At 35.9% G+C, this 27,969-nt stretch overlaps 2 protein-coding genes across 2 annotated transcripts in view; one reads left to right on the top strand and one right to left on the bottom strand.

The window, feature by feature from the left end:
- Positions 1 to 4: 4 nt before the first annotated feature.
- Positions 5 to 27,675, bottom strand: LOC101740751 (homeobox protein slou). The gene is made up of 3 exons (XM_004932998.5): positions 27,138 to 27,675; positions 5,817 to 6,136; positions 5 to 3,699 (listed from the first exon to the last, which is right to left on the bottom strand). The coding sequence occupies exons 1-3, from the start codon at positions 27,430 to 27,432 to the stop codon at positions 3,451 to 3,453; spliced, it is 864 nt and encodes a 287-aa protein (XP_004933055.2). The 5' UTR covers positions 27,433 to 27,675; the 3' UTR covers positions 5 to 3,450.
- The window catches only part of LOC101738280 (facilitated trehalose transporter Tret1), a 39,652-nt gene continuing 33,234 nt past the window's right edge, over positions 21,552 to 27,969 (top strand). The window contains exon 1 of the mRNA XM_062676302.1: positions 21,552 to 21,707. The gene's annotated coding sequence lies outside the window, so the exon portion shown is untranslated. The remainder of the gene's footprint in view (positions 21,708 to 27,969) is intronic.

Below are 27,969 nucleotides of genomic sequence, written 5' to 3'. Positions count from 1 at the left end.
CATCAACTTGAAACTATTTTTATCAACATCAAGTTAACGCTACTTAAATACATATTTACAGCATTGAGCATCACATCAGCGAATACTTAAACAGTAATAAGATTAATTACATAGGTTTTTACAGCTAAATTATTTACATATTTACAACCGTTATGAGGTTAACAGCGACTGATACTAATAAAAGAATAGAGTCGCTAATACATTTTTACATTTTGTATTTGACATAAACAGTGAAGTGAAGATGACTTGACAGCTTAGAAAATCCAGAGACAATAGAAGAGCAGATTCATAGACTATAGAAGCACTCTGCAGAATAAAGTATGTATTTAAAACTATTCGTATGTCTTCTAAATGACAATGTGACAATTTGGTAAAGTGTTATATTAGTAAACGTTTTAAAATCTGATTTGACATAATTTTTATTAATAAATAACAAATTAAAATAATTTAACATAAATCAATTCATACAGTAGAAATCTCATCAGTAATCTGATTTTGATATTGAGTGTGCCTCGAAAGTAAACAAAATTTGATAGGTAATAAATAGATTTTGAATACCTAATATTTGCTAGGATAGGCCACTATAGACAATTATTAAAAAAATAAAACTTGACAAAATGTTTAAAAAGGTGTTATATTTATACAAAAAGCTGTGATTTTGTAATTGATCTAAACATTTTTGCAACTGCACACAGCCTATACCTACATAGTCTAGACTAGGGATTCCCATAATTTCAAAAAGTCATAAAAAAACTTACGTACAAAAAAATACTGCATCTTGCTTTATGGGGCAGTGGTGACGTCATAATTAATGTAAATCCCTTTGCTTCTATAATAATTATTATCAAAGACATACCGTCCTTTTAGTAACATTGACAGTTCGAGTTATAAGTCAACGATGGCTTCGAATCATAGGTTTCATACTTCAGTGCTTTGGATTTAAATTGATTCTATTCAAGTAGAACTCAGGTACTTTATTATATTTTTATATGCACAGGCTACTTGTGTTATTTATGCGCATAGAATGACCAAGCATGATTCCGTTTAGTCTGTACAGGCAAGGAAATTATGAGTAAATCATGTGCGGGATTACTAAGAAAAATACACCTTGAACCAACTTAGTTAAAAAAAAGCCATTCCTAGAAATGAGTCGCTAAAATTCGTTAAATAAATTATTCAAATTAAATCAAAATTAAACAAATTGGTTGGCCTAGTTAAAATTATATAATAAAAATATATAATCCCGGTAAAATAGAAGGAAAAAGGCCTAGGGGTAGAGGTCCCAAACGATGGTCGGACCAAATAGCGGAGGAACTGGGGATACCTATCAGCGACGCACTCCACCGGGCTGCAGGGCGGGATGGATGGAGACAGTTGGTTGACGAAATCGGACGGAGTCACGATCCTCAGCAGTGAGGAACCGATCGAAGAGAGAGAGAGAGAGTTAAAATTATTATTAAACAGCTTCTAAAGTGTGTTCCGTGATAAAATGAAATGGGATTGATTTTGTATATTATATAGGTATATTGGATTGGTATAAAACCAGGCAATAATCTAGATATTTGCATTTTCGCAGTCTACGTGCCCATCAATTAAAGGCTAATTTTTCAATAATAAAAAAAATATCGAAAGATAAACAAATCAGTGTCAAAGCAAAATTATAGTGGTGTTTTTGTTTTACATATTCCATTATTAACATTACTGGGTAGGTAATTAATTCTTACCATTATTTTTAGTTGCAATATCTTTTCAATATTTTGAAATTTGCAAACGCCTCGGTCATGAGTACACTGACAGACCGCTAATGGATTTAAATAAATTACATCAAATTACATGAATAAATTACACAACCAAAAATTACATAATATAAAACAATTAATTAAAAATGCGTGTATTAAAAATGCTTGTGCTATTTGTAAGCGATGTTACGATGTATTCAGATTTGATTAATTAATTGTAATCTGAAGCGGCTATATACAGAACACGTTTTAATATTTAACCGGTTCTTACCACGATTTCTCACATTTAATGATTTCTCAATATTTTCCCGCCCTGTGAGCTTGCTTAGTGCGAGTGTTTTTACTTCTCGATCGCGTTAAAGTTAACTGAAATTTGTATGGGGTTGGAACAGCGCCCCTAGCGGCAAACGAAGGGAAGCTGTTCCAATTCCATACAGATTACGATTACGAGGACAGTGACTAGCCCACTGAGTTTCTCGCCGGATCTTCTCAGTGGGTCGCGATTCCGATCCGGGGGTAGATTCTGCGAAGCACTGCTCTTGCTAGGGTCAGTGTTAGCAACTCTCCAGTTTGAGCCCCGTGAGCTCACCTACAAACGTTAGGGCGAAGCTGAAATAGCCTCTCAAGGCTATCAGCACAGGTAGGAAAAAAAAAGGACATTGACCCTCTGTCCGCGCATAGCTGGAACTTAGGCTGCCAGTGCATAGGTAGGAAATTAAAAAAATAAAGTAAAGAAATATCCTGAACTCATTAAATAGGTAACTCGTGGTAGAATACCTATAGAATACTCGTAGTGTGTGTATTGAAAATATAGCTGACTTTTGCACAAACATCACGTTTCTCCATTAAGTTTCCGTATGAGAATTATCCTATTGAATAAACGCTTTTGACCTCTTTGCCACGGAATACATTCAAATTTCTGAACATAAAATTCTTTATACGTAAACCTGATTTAAGAGGCGGCGATTATGTGGGCGCCATTTTATTTTTAAAATGGCCGACAGAAGGAACGAAATAATGAAAACTTTTTTTTTTTAGTTAAATCACAAAACAAAATTACTTATTATTAAATTAATACAAATTTCGTTCATATCTTAATGAATAAATATCACAATTTTAGTTATTTTCCAAACTTACGTATTACGACGGCCAAGATTCTAGAATAAGATAAAGACAAAAACTTCATTTACGATGATTTCCATTACGTGTTCTTAAAAATCAATTAAATGTTCTCATTGAAAAATAATGCGTATTTGGCACTTTGTTGTATCGATGACCTAACAAATATAGTTATAATTTTCATAGCATATTCTTCTGTGTGACAAATCGCTTAGGGTCCGAGTGGTCTTTCAGATTTCAGACGAAACTGTAGACTTATAGTTTAAAAATGGTAAAGGATTTTTTTTTCAAGATCATCTTAAAATCGCACAGGTGTCTTAAATGAACATCAGTCTTAACATTTAATGAATTATTTTGAAATGATTTGATTAATCTGTAAATTAATATATTCTAATTTTTATACTTTTACAACTGCCTCTCGATTTTTCTCCATAGACAACATTATCTTTTCACATGAGTCCGCTTAAACTATTGCCATAAATAAATATTCCACAGCTCAGAATTCTTATTCGTTGCACTAATTAGGAAGTCCGCAACTACTTTCGTTGTCTTTGTCAACCCTAGGATCCTGGGACCCTGGGCGCTGCCACAATCACGTGTGAGAATGCCCTAGGCTTCCATGTGTGTGGTGATGATTGGCCGCGAGGTGGTGGAAGTATGGAGCGTAGGGCCCAGGGCCTGTGAACGGGTATGGAACTCCATGAGAGTATAATAGCCCCCCAGGATAATGACCCGAAGGGAACCCTCCAGCTGGAGGGGGCGGGACAGTCGGACTATTCACGTCCATCCCAGGATTTTGCTTCTTCCACTTTGTTCGACGGTTTTGGAACCATATTTTGACCTGCGAACAAAAATATTTAGTTTAACTTTTGTATTTTAAAACGCACTAATATTACGATTTTTTTACATCTATATATTATTATGTGAACCAAAAACTTTGTACCCCTTTTTACGAAAATTGCGCGGACGGAGGAGCATAAAATTTCCCACACTTATAGAGAATATAGAGAAGGAGTGCACAATGCTAATATTTTTTAAAACAATGCATAAAAAATACATTAAATCAATATAGAAAACATTACACACACTACATACCATGTATTTGACGCACACACGCATGCATACTATTTATTGTCAAACTTTTGTCCTTGACGTCTGTGGTCAAATTGAAAATAGATGAAATATTGTTTGTCTTTGTTAATATTTGTCTAAAGTGTAATCTTGGCGAAATCTGTGATTATAGAAGTATAATAAATAGTCTTTGACAATAGAACCATAGTAATGTTCAAACTTATAATTTCAATTAATTATAGTCGAATTTCGACTACTGCGGGACCACTAGTCTCAATACTCGTAATAAGTCAATCTGCACGACTCAAAAATACATTAACCCCTCGTTAATAACCGATAAATTAACGGGGAACCATCCATATTGGCCCCCCTCATCTATCATCCTAGTTTATGACTATTAAACATTAAGTAATTTACGAGATATACAAACAGGAGCGGAAAAATAAATAAAAGATACGCTGCGACAGACGTTCACGGTTTCAACGGGACCATAATATATTTACGGGCCGCTATACTGAAATGATTGCCGCGAGAATTTTATGATCATAGGCAAAAGTTTCACAAGCGTTACAGCCACGAGCAAGGTTCAACTTTTTAAATAACACCAAGCTACGTTCCGTTATGCCATAAAATATAAGATTGTCTATGAACTTAAATACGATGAAGAATTGTGTGAGCAACTCAGGACGACCAGGTCGCCTATTGTATCAGAAGTATATTTGGACAGCGAAGATTTTTACATTTTTTTTTTAAATATCTGTCATGTTTTATTTATCGCAAATGACGGACTACTTTGGGCAATTAGACTGATATTTTGATAATAAGACGATTTCCACTGTCGCTTGAGTGATATAATATTTTATGTCGAATCCCCCGGATCCACTCTCGGTGATTTTAGGCTCTTCAAGTACTGGTCACCGTCTTCGTCGAGCTCGTGGACTCTAACGTAGAGTTCGACGTGTGAACTAATCCATAGACACAGCCTACTGAGTTTCTTCGCGGATCCTCTCAGTGGGTGGGCAATTCTCTCAGGTTGAACCCGAGAGCTCACCTATCGATCCGCGTGAAGTTGGAATAGCCCCTTAGGCTACCAACGATTAGGTCTGGCCTGCTTCTGTCATGTGACGTGTTGCTTTCACCAATATTATTCCGATAGTTGTGTAGGTATACTGTTTGAAAATCTTCGGTCATAACGTGTTTGCTGGTGCGAAGTTGTCTTGTGCCTGGCACCACGAGGTGGCATCGCTACTCTATTTATTATGACTAGAACTCATATCTTAATGTGGGTCGCGGCATTTGGGTTGTTGATGACTCCGATAGCCACTCAACATTATATTTTCATTATTTATTTATTGGTCATGAACCAGTTCACCAATCTAACGGAAAAGAAATGACCCAATGTATAGAAGGTCATTCTTAAATTGCCACCCATTGTAGAAATGCTTATCGCTGCGAAGTCCCAATCACTGCCGGCTTTGCTTCAAGGTAACGTTTTTACATAGTATCTGTACGCACGAAACTGATAATACATTTTGCATAGCATTTTATTAGTAGTAGCATTCTGTGATATTTAAGATACGGTCAAAGAAAACTACATACAGTACCCGTCGATAAATATTGCACTTCGGTGTTTAGAAAGAGATAAATTATCATTGTCGCACACTAGTAATGTGATGTTTGTGAGTTGATAAAGCACTGCGGTAGTGTGAACAGATATCGGAGTATTAGTGTTTCGTGCGACAGAGATAGCGCTCTACGAAGCCGAAGTTCGTCGATTGTCTCTTTCCAAAGTTCGATGTGGGGTATTTATCGTCGGGCACTGTAATATTGAATGAAACGCTTTTAACATAGCTTCACGTGAACCATAAGGTACCTTCGAAAACTCACCTGTGTCTCGGTCAAACTCAAACTTAGCGCTAAGTTGAGCCTCTCACAAACCGATAAGTATCTGGTTGTCTTAAATTTATTCTCCAAGGACACGAGTTGCTCGTATGTGAAGGCGGTTCTGGCTCTCCTCGGCTTGGTGCCACCTTTAGCGTCCCTGCTTTGACTCTTGCTTTTCTTCGATGAGGAACTGTTGGGGCTTTTTGGATCTCCGTTCTCGTCGAGGTCGGACTGCGTAAGGATGTCGTCGTCCATGTTCGATGTCTGGTCGTCGGTTTCCACATCGTCTCCGTCGATATCAGAGTGTTGCAGATGGTCTTTGACTGTTGAAGAGAAATATCGTTTAGTCTTAAATGCGAAAGATGTCAAACGATTTAAAGCTTTCTTTGAATTTATTTAGAGATCATTTTCCTGAATATACGATAGTTAAATTCAGTCGGTTCTGTCTTCTACTTCGAAACGTGCTCTGTTTATCTTAAAGCGTTAATTTCGTTACCCGATAAAATATTAAGACATGCTAATGTTTTTAAAAGTGCTTACACACACATGATTGCACTCGGGAAATGGGCTAATAAAATATACCAACAATAAAATAACCGCAGTGTTTTCTTGTCAGATGATACATGGCTTCCGTTACGAAATGATCGCATTAAAAAATTATATATATTAAAAAAAAAGTTATTTTAATAGATTAGACCAATCTGTCCGGCGCTCGTCACACGTAAATCAAAGCGTTTTATAGTTTCCTCATATTCAAATTTTCATAAAAATTTTCATGTTTCCCACATGATATAATAGATGTTTCCGTTTCCTTCTCGGCGGCGGCGCGAGTGTTGTCCGCTGCAAAATAGTTTGGAAACGGCTATTAATTTTTAATGTGGCAACATCGGCAGCAAATTTACAATGCCAGGAAACATTAAAATATGAATTTACGACACGACAGTTTTGTATTTAGTGAAATGAGTAAAACGCGAATGCTAATGGCGTGCAGGATACATAAATATTATTGAGATTGAATTTGTATTTATGTTTTAAAAATCGACAGGAATACAAGGGTGGCGACAGGTTTAAGAGTAAATGACTTAGATATCGCGGCTAATGCTGATGATACAGATGAGCACATCCATCCGAATACATGCAGAATTATCAAAGTCGTCTTGGCCTAAAGGATAAGACGCCCGGTATACTGTAGGACGCGACAGTGCCGGTGTTCGAATCTTGCAGACACCTACCAATTTTTGTAATAAAATATCTACTTAGCTGTTGTTCATGAACAACTTGTACGATGGTCGATTAGCATCGTGTAATAAAAATCAGATCAACAAAAATTTAAATTTCTATTGGCGGTAGTTTCGTGAGTCTGTATAGGTAAGGACCACCGTCCTGCATATTTATGTCGTGAAAAATTACTGTGGTCCGTTTTTATGAGCGGGACAGCCTATACAATTGAAACTTAGACCTCACTTGTCAAGGTTGTTGGCAAAATTTACATTGTGACATCTAAATGTGACGTAATACAAAATATTTATATATTAAATATTATATAATATATTCTACTGGTGGTAGGACCTCTTGTGAGTCCGCACGGGTAGGTACCATCACCCTGCCTATTTCTGCCGTGAAGCAGTAATGCGTTTCGGTTTGAAGGATGGGGCAGCCGTTGTAACTATACTGAGACCTTAGAACTAATATCTCAAAGTGAGCGGCGGCATTTACGCTGTAGAAGTCTATGCAATAAAAAAAAGTATTAATAATGAACAAAAAAAACATATTTCTGACCTAGAACTGACGCTAAACAATTATTGTACTTAATTAAAGTTACTTTTTGCCGACACACCGACTCAAAAAATAACATTAATTGTAACTAAATTACATCATTATCGTCATATTAATTTATATTAACAGAAGAATACGCAATTATTTTTTTAATTATTAATACATATTAATTTGTTTTGGAATTGTTTTTTAAGGCGTTTTTTTTGTTAACTATTTTGTTTATACGGCTTAATCTCCAATTATTTTATATTTACACTAGTTCCGACATTTCGAATATTCCACAGTACTTAATCATGGCGACGGACGACTACGGGTGTCATAAGTAAACATTTAAACAACAATAACACGGTTCACAATTATTTTAATAACTGAAACGATATAATGATAATAACTAACGCGAGAGTTAAATGGTTAAATTATTTTAATTATGAAAACAAAAATCGAAAATAAAACTAAACATTCCACTTCGTGAATTTAAGTTGAACACAATTTTCATTCGCTAAGCTATCATCAAATCTACACTATAAGACAGATAAGGTTATAAGTTTTTTTTTTGAATCAAGATCAAAAATTAACTGTTTAGTTATCGACCGTTTATCGCGTTTGTTTGTCACTGGAATCATATCTGATTCCAGTGACAAACAGTTTTTTTTTTTTATATTCAAGCTTTTATTTTATTACTAGGTGACCCGGCGAACTTTGTTCCGCCTTAAAGGCAATAAATGAGCAGACTTTTGATTTTATCATGGTCAATTTCTTATTTGGATAATTAATATAAATTAAAATAGAACGTATTTTAATGATACTTTATTGGCCATGTATTTTAGCTGGTATTATTATTATTGTATTTTCTTATTCTCCTTCAGTACTTTCACTCGCAATGTTTCGAATCCTAGTTGCATTACGGCTTCGTCGGGAAATATTTGATCGTGCTGGTCGCGGCATGGCTTTCTTAATGATTACCTATCTCGGCACAATAAATAGAAATTCAAAACAAACACATCAACCGGTCAACTTCAAAATTCTACTATAATTAGCCATAGACTACATTACATTTAGCTGTCAGTTGCATTTTGTTATTCCATATCAGTTGCGTTTTTTTATACCACAATTTATGTCGCGTCCCACGGGAGCGTGATAAAAAGTATCCTATGTCCTTCTCCTGGTTCTAAGCTACCTCCCCACCAATTTTCAGCCAAATCGGTTCAGCCGTTCTTGAGTTATAAATAGTGTAACTAACACGAGTTTCTTTTATATATATATATATATATATATATATATATATATATATATATATATATATATATATATATAGATTAACAAAAAGTCAAATCAAAATAATTTAACATAAATTAACTCACACAGTAGAACAGATCTTCCAATGCGCTTGAAGGAGGCACAGTTCCCAAGATACTGGCTACGTTGCCTCGTTGGACAGTCAGACTCACTCTCTGTGCAAAGTACCAGCCAGCCTTAGCATCACGTGTAACCTCCTTCAAGCGTTTGGAGATTTCTGTTAAAAAAATCTTTGCTTCACGGCCCCTAGGGCCGTCTCAACCGCGAAAGGCAAAAAAGAATAAGAAATGAAAGAATATGAAAGACTTTAACTTTACTGAAAATTTACGAATAGTAAAAGTGTTATCTAAATTCGCGGTCTGTGTCACACTAACTGATTCGCCTCATTTTATTACTAGTTTTTCCGTTTTTTCAACAATCTAATCATAGCTTTAACTGAAATAAATGAATCGATTTCTGTGTGCTATTTTAAATTTATTCGCGTGATACTTGCTCTTTCGCCACTGAAAAGCATTTCTACATTGATCTTAGTACATACGATAATATAAATCATAGAAATTATTCTAGTCACTTTAGTTCTTTGAAATTCCAAGGCTTCAAAAAAAAAACCGTAATCGGCCTTTCAATACATCGTAAAATATATTAAATTACAATTTTACTGCTCAAAAAGACAAATGTAAAATACGAAAATATCACACATGCAAACACTATTACAGCATACAATCCATTTTAAATTTTATGTGAGGTGTTTAAGATCGAATATCCGGTGAATTTATAGAATGATAAATAAAGGTGAGAGTCCAGTTCGAAGTTACACGAATTAGCGCGATGAAATTACAAGCAGATGTCGTGTTGAAGGATATATTGAGACGCGTACATTTCGCCTTTTCAAATAAATGTTCTTCAAGGAATGTCTTCCACGACAAGCTAATCAGAAAGTTGGTTTATAGCTAACAATTTTTTTTTTTTTTTTAAAGCTGATTGTAGTTGGTCTTTTTTTATTGCCGTTGTAGGTAGGTAGACGAGCATACGGCCCACCACGTAGTTACGTCGCCCATGGACTTCAGCAAGCTGCTGCCTACCGCTAAACCGTCTGGTTGATGGGAAAAGATCACGCGGACGCTCACCTACCCGCTGCTCTGATCTGGTAAAGACGCTCACAGGCCTGCCGATAATCGAGGTTATAAAGACCAATGATTTTATTACTTTTATTCTATGTACCGATAAAATAGATCCTACTGTTTTAATGTTTGTGATCATTTAACAATATCTCTAAGTTTTATATTATAAACTAAAAATTGAAACCCCACGCGTTTAGACTAAGTTCTCATATTCAGATTGAGTTCAGATACTTACATTATTTTTAAGTAATTATAAACTTTAATAGCAAAGCTTACAATACTTTCTTTGCAAACTTTTTTTTTCCTTTAGTTACTTGCTCATGAAAATTACAACATTATAAATATTCTAAATCTCAGACTCAGAGACTTGGATTTTGTTTGTGTGTTTGTTTGTGTATTTTTCTTAGACCGACTTACGTGTTACTTGGATGACATCCATTCCCTAAAGTTCAGAAATAAATATCGAATCAGCTAAGTCCCAAGCGTAAGCAAAAGGAACACACTTTTACGTCATCAGACATTTTATTATGTAAGTGAATTAATCATATTTAACATTAATAATATCGACGCTTGAAAGGCAAACGTGACTAAGCGACAATGCGTGAACTTTACAGTAGAAGGACCTCTTGTGAGTCCGCACGGGTAGGTACCACCACCCCGCCTATTTCCGCCGTGAAGCAGTAATGCGTTTCGGTTCGAAGGGTGGGGTAGCCGTTGTAACTATACTGAGACCTTAGAACTTATATCTCGAGGTGCGTGGCGCATTTACGTTGTAGATGTCTATGGGCTCCAGTAACCACTTAACATCACGTGGGCTGTGAGCTCGTCCATCCATCTAAGCAATAAAAAAAAAAAAGTTGAAATACCTGAAAACAAAATTTATTTTAACGAATCTCGCTGTAGTAGAATCTAGCTAGTAGCTGTAGGATTGAAATGATTTTAATAGACCTAGAAATATATATTTTTTTCGCATCGAATATGGTTATTGTCTATCATTTATGTACAAAGCAGTTATTGTCGCTTAATCGCGTTTGCCTTTCAAGCGTCGATATAAACAAAAAGAACAATAAATAGCTTTAGCTATAAATACCATAGCTTTACAACACTAGTATAAAGCAGGCTTAATCGCTTCATACAAACAAACCGAGCATTCAGTATCTCATTTGTCCGTCTGTACCTTCTTAACTATCAATAGTAAGCTAATTGAGTCACTTACAAAACGACGCTTCGATTGCTAATTAGTATCACGTGTGATTATTTTTAATTGAAGACAGATTTAATGTACCTAGTTAGTTTAAGATAAACATGGACGGGTACATGAAATGATTTTCAAGAAACGGAACCTTTGACTTTGGTTCAAAATCATTATTACTCTTTAATTTATACTTAACATCTATCTATCATTATCTATATATTAATACGTGTAGGTATAATAGGAATATAGTAGGAATAGGTAGAAAAAAATGACTTGGTCCGTTTCAAAAGTGTCATGCGCCATTATCCTGTTGCGGGAGATAGAACCGCGTTCTTTCGCTCGGTACGGGAGACCACTGTGTCTACCGGCATGTACCTAGTCAGGTCATAAGTATTGTCACACTAAAAACTTTTCTTTTAGAATGCTGGCCACAAAAAAGTTTATTGAATTCGAATTTCGAATTGTTCATGAAAATAAAAATAGTATACATTTAGAATTTTACTCATTTTTAAACATGGAGTGGACGCTTAAAGAAGACCGTGTTGCAGTTATTGCGTTGCATCGTTGCGGTTACGCGCCAATTCAAATTTTTAACATACTGAAATATTTTAATATAACCAAAAGATTCGTTTATCGTACCATCAAACGATACAATGAAGACTCTAGTGTAGATGACAGGTCAAGAAGTGGTCGCCCTCGGTCTGTTAGGACTCCAGCAGTGATAAAAGCTGTGAAGGCGCGAATTCAAAGAAATCCCAAACGTAAGCAGAAACTGTTGGCCCTTCAGATGGGGTTAAGCAGAACCACGGTGAAAAGGGTGTTAAATGAAGACTTAGGGCTTCGGGCATATCGAAGAAAAACAGGACATCGTTTGAATGCTCGTCTAATTGACATGAGACTGAAGAGATGCCGCGCTTTGTTGAAGCGGTACGCGGGAAAAAAATATCGGGAAATTCTTTTTTCGGATGAAAAAAATTTTACCGTAGAAGAGAGCTACAACAAACAAAATGATAAGGTGTACGCACACAGTAGTGAAGAAGCGAGCAACCGTATTCCGCGTGTCCAACGAGGTCATTTTCCATCCTCGCTCATGGTATGGTTGGGAGTTTCTTATTGGGGCTTAACTGAGGTACATTTTTGTGAGAAAGGTGTAAAAACGAATGCAGTTGTGTATCAAAATACAGTCCTGACGAACCTTGTGGTACCTGTTTCTCATACCATGTTCAAAAACAGGCACTGGGTATTCCAACAAGATTCGGCGCCAACTCATAGAGCGAAGAGCACACAAGACTGGCTGGCGGCGCGTGAAATCGACTTCATCCGGCACGAAGACTGGCCCTCCTCCAGTCCAGATTTGAATCCGTTAGATTACAAGATATGGCAACACTTGGAGGAAAAGGCGTGCTCAAAGCCTCATCCCAATTTGGAGTCACTCAAGACATCCTTGATTAAGGCAGCCGCCGATATTGACATGGACCTCGTTCGTGCTGTGATAGACGACTGGCCGCGCAGATTGAAGGCCTGTATTCAAATTCACGGAGGTCATTTTGAATAAACTTTAGTGTCATAAGAATCTATGTTTTGTTAAGTTCATTTTGGTATATGAATGGTTACATAATGAATAAACTTGTTTCAATTATTTTACATTAAACATGTGACAGAATTTATGACCTGACTATGTATATTCAATGACAGACTTTTGTGAGGCCTATGAGGTCTTATACGCACTGTAAAAAGTTCAATCTTGCCTCGAAAAGACTCATACGCACTGGCTGAAAGTCTCTACGTAGAGTCCATAGTCTTTCAAGTCTCTTAGAAATAGATTCATTCTCAATAGGTATCTTCGAATTCGTATTTTCCAGAGTCTTCTAGATATTCCGGCGCTTTAGTAAGAAAATTGAGGAGAGAAATCGACATAATTACTTCAATGCGCCGCGTAGGGCACCGGTGACTTACATGGCAATATATTAATTGAAAACGTGGGTAGTTTCATTTGTGTTCACCACTCACGAAAACCGAAGAAAAGGTGGTGTTGTTATATTAAAGGTCACTAGTATTATCACCTACTTTCATTTTCTGTTTGAATACACCCTGTATGTTTGTAGTATAGAACAAGCATTATATATAGAGCGACCGCTGCGCCGAAGCCCGCTTGGATTTGCAACATGTCGCGTGAGCTTATGCCGTAAGCCCAGCTTTGTGCTTGTGTACTGAGTTACATTTTTTTTCTTCTTTTTAACGAAGTATATTTCCCGACTCTGTTCGAGTTAACTATTTTATTTAAATTTTTCTCGATCGTGGATGATAGAAATAGATCAATTTCGATTTTTTTCTGGATTTATTGTGAAACTATTTTTTTAATTGATTTTCAATTTTAAATCAATTAATTATTTAAAAAAACCAACAGATTATTCTGTTCCAAGCGTTTGTAGATTTAAAACAAAAACAATGGGAAATTCGTTCGTTTAAATCATATTAGGTTTCAGTGGTTTAAATGAATTTATTTTGACAAATACACGATGACTTTTTATGACAACTTATTGGCAGTCAGGTGCCAACCTTTCAATTATTGTACGTAATTAATCAGTTACACGAATAAGTTAAATAGTACGATAAAGGAGCGCGATAAATTAATAATACTGTATAACAAAAAACAAGCCTATAACAATTATAATTTCCTTAATTATTACACAATTGAGATATAGACCTCAAGCCCAAGATGGGTGGCGGAACCACATTTCTATAGGCTCTGGTAACTACTTAACTTCTGGTTGGCCGCAAGCTAAAATGGAAGAATGGGTTCTAGTTAGAATAAACTTCCCTTGACGACTGTTTCCGAGAGAAATGAATCCTCAAACTCAGCGTTTTGCAGTGGATGATCCGGTCACCGTCCTCGTCGAACCCGTCGCTTGCGAAGAAGGGCTCGACGAGTGAATGAACCCATAGACACAGCCCACTGAGTTTCTCGTCGGATCTTCTTAGTGGGTCGCGTTTCCGATCCGGTGGTAGATTCTACGAAGCACTGCTCTTGCTAGGGCCAGTGTTAGCAACACTCCCGGTTTAAGTCCCGTGAGCTCACCTACACGTCAAGGAGAAGCTGAAATAGCCTCTTAAGGCTATCAGCATGGTAGGAAAAAAAAGGTGATGATTTCCGTCTGATTTAATATACTTTAGCCTTTCTAAGTCCTAATTACTTTTGGTGGTAGGACCTCTTGTGAGTCCGCGCGGTTAAGTACCACCACCCTGCCTATTTCTGCCGTGAAGCAGTAATGCGTGTCGGTTTGAAGGGTGGGGCAGCCGTTGTAACTATACTTGAGACCTTAGAACTCATATCTCAAGGTGGGAGGCGCATTTACGTTGTAGATGTCTATGGGCTCCATTAACCACTTAACACCAGGTGGGCTGTGAGATCGTCCACCCATCTAAGCAATAAATAAAAAAAACTTAGTCTGTATAATAAACAACTCCTTTAAGTAATAACACAATCGTTAAAATATGAATTCTTTTATAATGTTACAATTGCTCAAACAACATATTAGAAGCTTAACTATGAAATCTGCAACGCTGGCTCTCAGAATCCGGGAAAGGCTTATCTACATTCACCCCGGACGCCCGCTGCGGAAAGGCACTTGTAATCGAGAGGGCTTTATTAATTACAAACTTAGACCGCAACCACCCTCCAACTCTCCGAACACCCCGATCAGCAATAAACAAGCAATCACAGCCTTTATCGCTTTAGTATTAAGACCTAAAATTCCGTAACGCGAAACGTATCTCAAAATTCAACCTTATCTTTTGGGCGTAAGCGTTTTCTGAATGGCTTTAAGGGATTTTAGGCCCGATCCGTTTGTCGATAAGGTGGTAAATTGCTCGAAAGTGACGGACGGGCCCATCAATTTGTTAAATGAAGAAAATTGAGATGTGTAATTTGGAAGGAGAATTGTACGGGTGATCCCGTTAATGTAGCAGGACTTGTTCTCAGCTATGTACGTACGAATGTATCGTGAGGGTTTTACAACTAATTTATTATTACAGAAGATTCAAAGTAGGATTCACGAAGTAGGCATTAAATTTAGCGGTCCGCTTGAGTTGAATTGAGATACGAAATGTTTGTTGGTATTATATAATATATACCTTTTTTTATTGCTTAGATGGGTGGACGAGCTCACAGCCCACCTAGTTTTAAGTGATTAACGAAGCCCATAGACATCTACGACGTAAATGCGCCACCCACCTCGAGATATAAGTTCTAAGGTCTCAGTATAGTTACAACGGCTGCCCCACCCTTCAAACAGCATCACTGCTTCACGGCAGAAATAGGCAGGGTGGTGGTACCTACCCGCGCGGACTCACAAGAGGTCCTACCAGCAGTAAAAAATAATTTCATAAAGAAATTACGATATGTTTGCTTTTTTTTCAAAATATTTATTATCAATACCTACAAATAAACCTTACCTACGTACCTAAATAAAAAGCCTCATAATTGTAAGTTGAAAATACAAGAAGAAGAGTAAAGAAGAATAATATTATTATTCTAGAATGTACTGAGTATTTATGTAAGTTTTTCAACTTTCGCGGCCATCTTACATTACAGACGCTCTTCGATTCTTATACAATGATTTTTCACATTTCATGAAAAGCGTGGTAGATTATTTTAAATAGTAGTGATTCTAAATAAGATGAAAATCTCTAAAGTTTTGAATTTAAATATTAGAGACATTACGACCCTTTTCTATATTATTTCACTCCAAGCAGTTGTAATTAGCTGTGTATAAACTTTTTTTTAACAACTTCTCTGTCTTCGATTATTCATCAAAAAATTATCAATGTACTAAAGTCATACAGTTCTTTTATTTTTTTATGCGTAAATAATGATTTTAATTGCTACGTAGCTTTTATCGACAGTCGAATTCCAAAATTTATGATACTTTTCGATAAACGAACAATAAATAATTATTAAACAAGAAAATGTTACCAGTAACATTTTATTTGGCGGGAAAATTTCCAAGCAATTTGTATTCGACGGAACGAAAGTTGGAGGCGTTTTCACGTAATTTCTCGGTTGTAATTAAAAAGTCGAAGCGGTGTTGCCAACATTAAGCCCGTCGTTAACAACCGCTCCGGTACCGGAAACCGAAAGGATTTATGTTATAAATACTTTCAAACTGTTGCTGTAAGAGTCGGGAATTGTATTCGTTTAGGAATTAAATTGTGCGTATTTCGACATTGTATCGCTAAATTAATATACTAATTTTTTTTTTGAACTAATTTAACTTTTTTCATGAATATCGATTATATGTATCGATTGATTGCGTAGTGACCAAGAAATTTCGAAAATAGTATAGAGTAGTTTGTACATAGTCTAATATTTGTTTTTCTGAAAACATTTTTTTTTAAATTAATATTGATTAATGGGTACATACAGCATTCGTGTTGCGATAGGTACTTAAAGCCTATCTATTGAGGTCATTTAGAAATATTATATATTATAGAATAGAGTAATTTTAAGCATACCTACACTATCGTCATGTGTCGTGAAAATAGAAAATTTTAATTAATTTATAATAAATATAGAACTCTATCATACACCCAACTCAATGCAACGGTACTCTAAGGAGGTTAAGAAATATTACAAAGATCTTAATAATATATCAATGTATTTTATTGTGTAGCGGTTTGCGAAAACCAGAATACTGCGATGCAGTCAAGCGCTATGGATATAGCTTAAGGTTGGCATTCAAGTTATCTAAAAAAGTATCGATTTGACAAACATTCTGAAACGTAGGCAAACGTAAAATCCAAACCAAAACACTCGAAGATCGCGTCCAACGCGTCGGACTTAAAGGACCGAAAAATAAGCCAATTTTAACCCTAAACGCCAAGGAAATTTATATCCTAAGCTTGACCCTCGCAACGCCTTATTCACCTTTTATTTTTATTTGAGTGAGCAAGGAACAAATCTTAGCGTAAAAGGGATAATAAAATAATCGTTAGATTCGTTTAGACGAGTCTAATTTCACGGATTGGTGCGCAAAGGGACTCGGGCCGAGGGTGAGACCATCTCTGTCTAACTCGTGCACGTTCATCTGCTCGTCTCTGTCGAACGATGTCCAATAGCAGTTCGCCGTTCAAACTGAGAATTTACGTTCTCTCATTTTTCGGAGTTTTGCGGGTTCGTATCGGGGAAAGTTTTTTTTTTAAAACGTTTGTAGGGTTTCTTGCAAACGATTATACGGTTTTTTGGATGATCTAAAAGTCGGTTATGAAATTGTCATTTATTTGTTTATTTGTATAATATATTTTTGCGTGACTATTTATTTATAAAGCTTAAAGGATACCTATGTGTAGTGAAGCATTTCAAGTATTTTTTTTTAAACTGAGCCGCCCAGATATTCTCATACATAGCATTGTTGCAAGCGGAGTCCTCGCTGCTAGATTTTCAGGATTTATAGATCCAAGACAGAGCTAGTCCTAACTCGATATGAGTTGTAACTAGGTAGTTGGCGGCATTTACGCTGTAGATATCTATGGGCTTAACACTAGGTGGGCTGTGAGCTCGGCCATCCATCTATGCAAAAAATAATAATAATAAAGATATATATTTTTATCTATAATTTTATCTGAGAACCGGGCCAAAGGTACGTAAGGCAAGGTAGCTATTCTACCAACTACAAAAAAAATATGCTATATCATAGAAAATTATTTAACCAGACGAAAGATTCAACTCGATATATCAAATGTTTATTTTTATTACTTTTATCACCTTAAAATAACGTGTTTTATCTCAATTTTCCAGTCGATAATACACGAGAATTCAGCGAACTATGCGCAATAGAGGGCGTGTGAGGGATACGATCGTAATGGCCGAACTGTCGGACATCATAATAAAATGGACACGTTTAAGATTTATTAATGTTCTCTTTTAAGCATTTTGGGTAAATAGATGGAAGATAAAGCATTTAAATTATTGAAAAACGGTTACTTACAAACAAGACGCCGTTCTCGTCGAGAAAGTTCGACGTGCAACTTTACTCATGGAAACAACTGAGTTTTTTGACAAATTTTAGTTTTTTTTATTGCCTTTGTAGGCAGAAGAGTATACACCTGATGGTGAATGGTTACCGTCGTCCATGGACGTCAGTAATGTCAAGGGCAGACCAAAGGCGCCGCCTACATGTTAAATTTTGTATTCAAGGCATCAATGCTACTAGTGTAAAATTAATATGAAGTTAACAGTCACATTTTCAAACTTGGAACCTCCCAGAACGAAAAAAAAGTATTTCGATATTTTTTTTCATAAACTTGACTTTGGAATTATGGTATCGCAAAACTTTGGTTACATACTGAAAAAAAAAATTCATTGCAAATTAAACGCATACTACTAATGTGTTATTATGAATTCGTAACATAAACCACAACCAAAATTAGCTTTAAAGTAGTGAGGGAGTTCTTAGAGTCCCTTCTTTATTTCGCAGTAAAGTCGTCTTTTATGTAATTAACACCACAGTTGGAACAATAGAAATTTTATTGTTGTAGCGGCATAAACAATTCTAACTTATTATATTATATTAATTATTAAACACATTATAAATAATTTTTTCGTTTTGAAATTTTCGGCGGTAAAAAGGTCCCGTGTCACAGATTATATTCTTTTTTTCGCATCTCGTGCGTTCCGGCTTACGCATCATAAAAATGTGCGTTCACAAACGCCACAGTAGTATTTAATGTTTATTCAACCGAATGAACGTTTATTAAGTAAATGATAGTATTCGTATAAATCAATTTGCGTATAAATCTAGACCGACCGGCCGTGCGGCGTGGCGTCAGCTGCCATTGTTGACAGTTTTACTGTTTCCTCGCTCGTACGTACCTACGTATACAAACAAACGACATTTTTTTCTACAGTAATAGATATGTGCATATTATTATTTCGAAAACTAGACATTTGTGAATAAATAGATGAATATCGAACTCTTTTTTTTTACAATGGCTACCCCACCCTTCAAACCGAAGCGCATTACTTCTTCACGGCAGAAATAGGCGGGGTGGTGGTACCTACCCGTGTGGACTCATAAGAGGTCCTAACCACCAGTAATATTTTTGATAACACAATACAATACAATTCATACAATTTTCTGCGTATTTGAACATTTTCTCGACTATCTTATTTTAGATTGCCTCATCTAGACAAATCACATTCAAAATAATGTAATCGACGTGTTATTGACGTACTTATTGATTTGTTGATTGATTTGGTTATGTATGAAATTATATGAGATATCTAAATCAAATAGGTAAAGATAGAACAGTTCTTGTACATTAGGCAGCGGCTTGGCTCTGCCCCTGGCTTTGCTGAAGTCCATGGGCGACGGTAACCACTCACCATCAGGTGGGCCGTATGCTCGTCTGCCTACAAGGGCAGTAAAAAAAAAAATTCTATTTGTCAATTGTTTTATAATTGACAAATAGAATTTTTTTTTTCATTTTAATAAAAATTAAATTTAATAAGAATACTAAAACTGACGAGAAAGTGTTTACACATTAAATAAATCTAAATTTTGAGTTATCAGTGATTACGGTCGAATTTTGAGTAGCGTTCCAACACTGTGTGTGCTATTTATTGTTCTGAGACATACCACAAGTCTCGCATATAACCTTCTCCGCGAGCAACAGGGATAATTTATTTATTATATAGGTAATAATTAGGATAATAATTAGGCTTAGAGTTTATTTTAGTTCATTTTACTATTTTTTCTTGATTTTTTTCTTGTTAATTCAACAAAACATAAATTAATAACAGTACATATATCTCGTAGAGGCATAAATTAATATAATATTTTGACGAGACTACCATCATATAGCATTTCGATTTAACTGATGATTGTTCTTATAGTCAATGTAATACTGTTTTAGCCCACTGAGTTTCTCGCCGGATCTTCTCAGTGGGTCGCGTTACCGATCCGGTGGTAAATTCTGCGAAACACTCCTCTGGGCCAGTGTTAGCAACACCTCCTGGTTTGAGCTCCGAGATCTCACCTGCATGCTAGGGGATATATATATAGCCTCTCAAGGCTATCAGCATAGGCAAGGAAGAAAACGGTTTCTTGGAAACAAAATTCGACCTTAAGAAGCTTTCGTTGTCCACCCGGGTTTTAATTTTTCTCATTCCAGATCCTTAAACGACTAATGGTTTGGGCCGTAAAAACCGCCACTAGCGGCTATCTTCTTTTTGTATATAATGTAAGAAAAAATTATTCCTTTTTGAAATATTTTCTATTTGATATGATATAAATATATTGTGCAACACTAATTAATGTGTATTAGAAAAGTCCAAAATTAAGTAAATCTTTTTAACAGCTGTTAATTTCTTAGAGGCAGCTATAAAATGATTTGTCGCAATCAAGAGCGTCGATAATTCAATTTTCGTTTTGCAACAGAATTTATAGCGTCGCATCGTTATTTCAGTTTAAATAAAAAGAATAGTTATTTCGGTTTAACTTCGACTGACTTTGACAAGAGGCGTATTGTATACATAGGCGCTGTGTTTAAGAACTCTACGAATAGTATTTCCTTCGGTTTCCTACTCGGGATCTACACATAATTAAAACCGATTTTACGTCATTTTTATTATTGCCATTATATTATTGGATTTCGAATAATTTACAGTTTTCGTGGTCAATTTCATCCATTGCGGCATTGACGCCTCTCGGACTAATAGGCTCTGTTAATTTTCCAATAATTCACTTTTGTTACGCTTTTACATCTTAATTATTTCGCCGATCATTATCAAATTCCGCTGATACGTTGTCGGAATTACATAAGTGCATAAGGTACTACTATTGTCGAGACATTTTCCAACTTAACGGAACTGAAAATGCATTTAAATATCCACTATACATTTTTTAATCAAATTCATTTCTGTCCCAGACGTCCGCTACAATAGATAACAAGTTTATTAAGTTTTTATGCATATTTTATTACTGAATACCGTTCATCGGGCATTGTCAGGTTTGCTTTTTGTTCATTCAGTTCGTGTTCGTGACATTGTCGATCACAAAATTCCTCCAGTGTATTTTTGACTTTATTTTTTAGTGGATTGGTATCAATTTTGAAGGAAGTCAATAAGTTAAATTCTATTGTTATTATTCGATGACTCGTTCGAATGAGTGAATTAAAAAAAAATACGGTCATAAGTTGTTCTTTCAATTTGTTACAAATAATGTTAATATGTGATTAGCTACTTTTAAACACCTATGTATATATGTATATACACCGTTTGATTTACCTGATTTTTTTACTGTGGATATATCATTTGACAAATGTTATGAACTATAAAAAGGGACACAAGACGAATTGTTCCTCCCTATGCTGATAGCCTTGAGAAGCTATGTCAGCGTAACCCTAACGCGTAGTTGAGCTCTCGGGGCTCAAACCAGGAGGCGTTGCTAATACTGGCCCTAGCAAGAGCAGTGCTTCGCAGAATCTACCACCCACTGAGAAGATCCGGTGAGAAACTCAATGGACTATTATTTTATAAAAGCCATATCTTGTTTTATATTAAGTTCGTAACGAGTGATCCCGTTTGAAGAGCTAACACATTTAGTAGCTATGTACTTGAAACACGCGACACACAAGAAAACCAAAGTTAATGAAACGCACAAGCAGAGATGTACTTACTGTGTAAGAATTAAGTGGATACCTATAATCGGTGCCCAGATTCAGCATCAACCTAAATTTTATTAAATGCTATTTTTAAGATTTTCGTTATTATAATAATTCGGAGTTATTAAAACTTTGCCGACGTGGCCTAAAAGATAAGACGTCCGGTGCATTCGTGTTGAGCGTTGCACCGGTGTTCGAATCTCGGGCGGGTACCAATTTTTGTAATAAAATACGTAGATATTCAACAAATGTTCACGATTGACTCCCACCCACGGTGAAGGAATAACATCGTGTAATAAAAATCAAACCCGCAAAATTATAATTTGCGTAATTACTGTTGGTAGGACCTCTTATGAGTCCGCGCGGGTAGGTACCACCACCCTGCCTATTTCTGCCGTGAAGCAGTAATGCGTTTCGGTTTGAAGGGTGGGGCAGCCGTAGTAACTATACTTGAGACCTTAGAACTTATATCTCAAGGTGGGTGGCGCATTAACGTTGTAGATATCTATGGGCCCCAGTAACCACTTAACACCAGGTGTGCTGTGAGCTCGTCCACCCATCTAAGCAATAAAAAAAACTACTTTCACGCCTTAGCCCGGCGTTTTTATTATCATTATATGTCAAAAGTAATTTAACTTAAACAATAGCTCTGTTATACAGCATTCCTACATATACTTAACCCTTTGAGAGCGCACCGTCGATAGATCGACTCTCTATTGATGCATATAAAGTGCGGAGCATCAAAATACCGACTATTGCGCGCAATTTGATTATAAATCATAGGTATTATAGACTTGTATGGACGTGTCTTAGCGAGTAAGTATATAACGTTTTTAATAAAGTTAATAAATAACATTTATAAATAACCATTTTAAATTATGATGCTCTGAATTTAAAATTGAGTTTTATATTATTATTTTTTAGTTAATTTGTTATATAATACTTACTTAATTTCAAAAATCCTTTACAAATTTCTGCAAAATATGTGAAAATAAACTCAGCCCTGAGAGGGTTAATGACATCGTAGTAAAAGAAAAGTACAATTATATTTCACGAACAAATACTATATAGTAATAAATAAATAAATAATAGTAAATATAATATCATATTTCGATTTTTAATGGTACGGTAATGCTATTTAATGCAATTGATGCTAAAATCCTATACTAGTTGATATACTAAAACAACACCCTATATCTCAAGGTGATACATTTTTTTCTTCGATTTTCAAAATCTTCCGTAACCATTATCCAACAGACAGGCCTGAGCAGCAAGTTCACTCACTTGTTAAGCCTTTACCAAGATACTAATCGAGATACGAATCAATCAAATCATCATATAGGTTTATAAAATGTAAATATAAATTAAATGTATTTATTTATTTTGAAAACGAGCAGTAAACATATAATATTTAAAAAAAATTAGCTAAAATAATGACCAAACATATTTCTACAATCAAAATCACATATAAGTAGAGAGTGAACCAAGGAAAAAAAAGAGAAAATAAGAAATTTAAGTTTACACAAAAAAAAGCCACAGCACAACACAATACGCACATATTATTATGTACACATCTATAGGTACTACTGGTATTACTGGTGGTAGGACCTCTTATGAGTCCGCGCGGGTGGGTGCCACTATCCTGCTTATTTATGCCGTGGAGCAGTGATGCGTTTCGGTTTGAAGGGTGGGGTAGCCGTTGTAACTATACTTGAGACCTTAGAACTTATATCTCAAGATGAGTGGCGCATTTACGTTGTGAATGTCTATGGGCTCCAGTAACCACTTAACACCAGGTGGGCTTTGAGCTCGTCCAACAATCTAAGCAATAAAAAATAAAAATAAATCTACAGTGGTTTTTACAGATGTTCCGTTATAACTACTGAACCGTGCGTCCGATTGACTTGAAACTTGGTATCCATGTAGAAAATACATGTACTTATTGATAGACTAATATTTATATGAGTGTTGAATTCCCTTATAATAATGACAATAAATAATAATGCTAATTTTAAAGGTCCAGCGAAGCGGGCGAGTACGGCTAGTATCCTATAAAAATCCCCCCTTATTTATTAGTCATTGTATATTGACGATTATCATTTTTTTAAACTAAAACTTTTTACAGTTGCAGATAATGGATCAACAACAAAAAAAAATTGAGTTACGAAAAAAAAAGTCACGCTCGCTTTAACTTTAGGCTGATTATGTACAAAAAAAAAACAAAAAAAACTGGAGCGTTCGAAACCAGACAAGTGAAGTCAATAACAAGTGATTTTTCACGTTCAAAAACAAATCGTTCACACTTGATATATTTCTTACTTCAATATTACTAGTAAATATTACTAGACGCGCTTCTTTGTGCTCTTAATAATATAAAATATATAGACCCATTAGTTAAATTTACGATGATGATACTAAACAAAAATAGTCCTTATAGGTACCGCAACAAAGATTAGAAACATTAGGAATACTTAACAACAAACACTAGTGAAAAGTGAATGAGTGAATAAAGATAACCTCACACCCTGTATAAAAATATCATGTACAAATATAAAGATACAGGGTGTGAGGTTATCGTTTCCGGAGCCGTCTCTTAGTAAGTTTATATCCGATCAAAATCAATCTGATACATTCCATGTGAAGTTGAAACAAACAAAATTACAAACAAACTAAGAGGCGTTTTATTTTGTGAGTTTTAGTTTCATGAATAAACTCACATTCCGCCTGGTGTAAAGTGGTTACCGGAGCCCATAGACAAAGTAAGTGCAGTCACCCACCTTGAGACATTAGGTCGTAGTCAATTGTATAACGGCTGCCCCACTCTTTAAACAGGAACACACCACTGCTTCGCAGCAGAAATAATTAGAATTGTAATTCGTTTTATCACCCATGCATCAGCCCGCTGAGTTTCTCGCCGGATTTTCTCAGCGGGTCGCCATTCCGATCCGGTAGCAGATTCATTCGCGAAGCAGTTGCTCTTGAGTTGTTAGGTCTCCTTTGGAGGCGCTCGGGCAGCTGTTAGCAAATTCCACCTCTTCTGACTGAGCCTTTGCTCGCCCACCTGTCCTGGTGAAACTGGAAAGGCCTCCGGGCCACCAGTAAGTGTTCCTTAAAAAGTAATTTAAAAATATCGTGGTCGTAAATAAGTTATTTGTGTCCTTAAATATACAGAAACACCACCATTATGCTTTATAATAGTCTCGCACAAAAACTTACAATATAAATTGTCAACTATTTTAAAATAGTATTTAAAATACCCGTCACCTTTTTATGTCGGCGAATTAATCAGAGTTTTTGCACAATTTGACCGTTAAAATTCAAGTAAATTGACTGTTTTCATGGATCGTTATTTCAGTATTTCCAAATATCTTTAAAGTTTGAACAGAATCTAAGGCTAGGGTACTACTGCTGCGGGTAGCTGGCAGACTCATGATTTATACGGGCTATTGAGACCCATGGATTTAACTTTAAGATTCTTGCCATATAACTACCTAGAGGAAAACATACAGTACTGTGAACATATCGACGCTTGAAAGGCAAACATGACTAAGCGACAATAACTGATTTGTACATAAATGATAGGCAATAACCATATTCGATGCGCAAAAAAAATATATTTCTAGGTCTATTAAAATTGTTTCAATCCTACAGCTACTAGCTAGATTCTAGTACAGCTAGATTCGTTAAAATAAATTTTGTTTTCAGGTATTTCAACTTTAAATTAGTCTACTGTAAGGTTCACACATTGTCGCTTAGTCACGTTTGCCTTTCAGGCGTCGCGTCGCATCGATATGGAACTGTGAACATAAAACCCAAGAAAATTGCGTTTTACAAAAAAAAAATATCTAACTATACAAAATATAAGGATAAAATCATAGTTTTTTTCAGTAGTCATTAAAATCGTTTCTTATTTATTTGTATTTTAAATTGGAAATTATTTTTTCGTTCAAAGAATTAAGGTATTGTTTATACATATTAAGATATTGTTACATTACGCAATATAACTTTCTCTTTGGTTACCGTGAATCCTAGACGTAACTGCAACTGCTTTACAATTTAATTCCGATTTCTCGAATAATCGTCTTCAGTGACCACGAAAACTGTCCTATACGCGAGATTAAAACGTAAATTTAGCTTTTTTTTTATTGCTAGATGAGTGGATGAGCTCACAGCCCACCTGGTGTTAAGTGGTTACTGGAGCCCATAGAAATTTACGACGTAAATGCGCCACCCACATTGAGATATAAGTTCTAAGGTCTCAAGTATAGTTACAACGGCTGCCCCACCCTTCAAACCGAAACGCATTAATGCTTCACGGCAGAAATAGGTACGGTGGTGGTACCCACCCGCGCGGACTCACAAGAGATCCTATCACCAGTAAAAAAGATTTAATTATTAGTAAATTATTTTTAAATTTTGTAATTAATGTCGTGGATATGACAGATTACACATATATGCTCTACAATTGAAGTATCGTTTTTGATTAACGATGCCAAGTTTATACAACTTGTGAAATTATACCACTGTGTGAGGAAATGGAACAAACTGTGTGACACGGCGTCTATGACAATTTTATTTAAAAAAAAACAGGTTAAAAGTCAAATAACGAATGGCTATGGTAAACTAATAAAAATGCTCATCTCTATATTATATTAAAGAAAAGCAAGCGAACGTACAAATTACTATTAATTAATATTAATTATAATTCACAAAATTGGTCAAAAAGAAACATTAAAATATAAAAATAAACACAATGAAAAGCTTTTTTTAAAAAGGTTGGCTCTATCTATTGTCCATATATTCATATATCCACATAAGTTTACAAAATATCCCACTAAATTAACAAACAATGTTTGAAGCTATTGATAATAAATGGAAAAGACCAAAAAACTTTTCAATTTAATACCGTAATCAAATCAAATCAAATCAAACTTTATTAGATAAAACACGGTTTACAAAGTTGTTGATACTTGATAGTTATTTTATAGAACAGCGTGTTTCTACCAGGTCGACTGCAAATATTATTCAAAATTATTTACATTAAATGCGCAGTCAGTAAATATATTAATTAATTAAAATATCAAACAACAAATAAATTAATTGAATAAGAATTAGTTATTTCAGTGATAAAACGAAAACAAAGAACAGAAAGAAGCGAATTTAAAATTAACATTATGATTTATCATTTAAAAAATCGTTAACTGTACAATTGTATATTTTTCATATTCGACGTAACGAGCATTAACTGACTTTCAAAATAAATTTCCATCCTACCTGAATCACTGTCCTCCCTGTCGTACTGCTGTCTCCAGTATTGGTCGTCATATCTCAATGTACCCTCCGTCCTTCCCGTGAACTTGTTGGGGTCTAGAATGTTCTCGACGGAAAACGCTATCGCTGGTCTCTCCGGAGGTCTGGTGAGGCCCAAGCGTCGTGTCAAGTCGACAGGCGCGGCCTCTTCCACCCCCACGACGTCCACTTCTCCGTTCGCCTCAGCTTCAGGCTCGCTCTCCGCTTGCCCTTCAACCCTACGATCCTCTGATCCCCGAGCCATAGCGAGCATCGTCATACCAACGTCTATTTTAACAGTTCGGTTTCAGAGTTCATCACAATTTTTTCACTGACCCGAACACAGCGCGACTGTCTATCCGCTGACATCAAACACATTCACAACACACATGAAGTTAGCAGTCAATTAGCGAAACGGTAACGACGCGCGAGACACGATGAGCCCTCGAAAGTTCGCACTGTAATCCGTAGTTGGGGAGGCGCGGTGCGGACGCGTTTGTTCCCGGCCAACATTCGAATATCACAACGCGACACCGACTGAAACCGGGAACAGAAACGGGCGGGAACCTAGAAGGAGGGGACGGGAACGAAGCGGGGCCCGACTAGAGCACGTCAGCCGATTGGCGGCGGGAAACGAGGCGTGCCCGGGGTGGAGAAACGTAATCGAGCAATAAGGTTTAAACAATTTCGTTTAATACGTTGAATTATGTAAGAGAGCGGCGAGCAAGTAATCGCGCACAAGCGATAAGGCCATTTGCGCTACTTCGTTACGTATTAATGGTCCAGGAAATTGACTTATGAATATTAGAGGCTGCGG

This window comes from Bombyx mori, chromosome 26 (genome assembly GCF_030269925.1).
Source record: "Bombyx mori chromosome 26, ASM3026992v2".
Lineage (NCBI taxonomy): Eukaryota > Metazoa > Arthropoda > Insecta > Lepidoptera > Bombycidae > Bombyx > Bombyx mori.
Note: the sequence above shows the minus strand (reverse complement) of the source record. Positions and strands in the feature narration are given on the sequence as shown.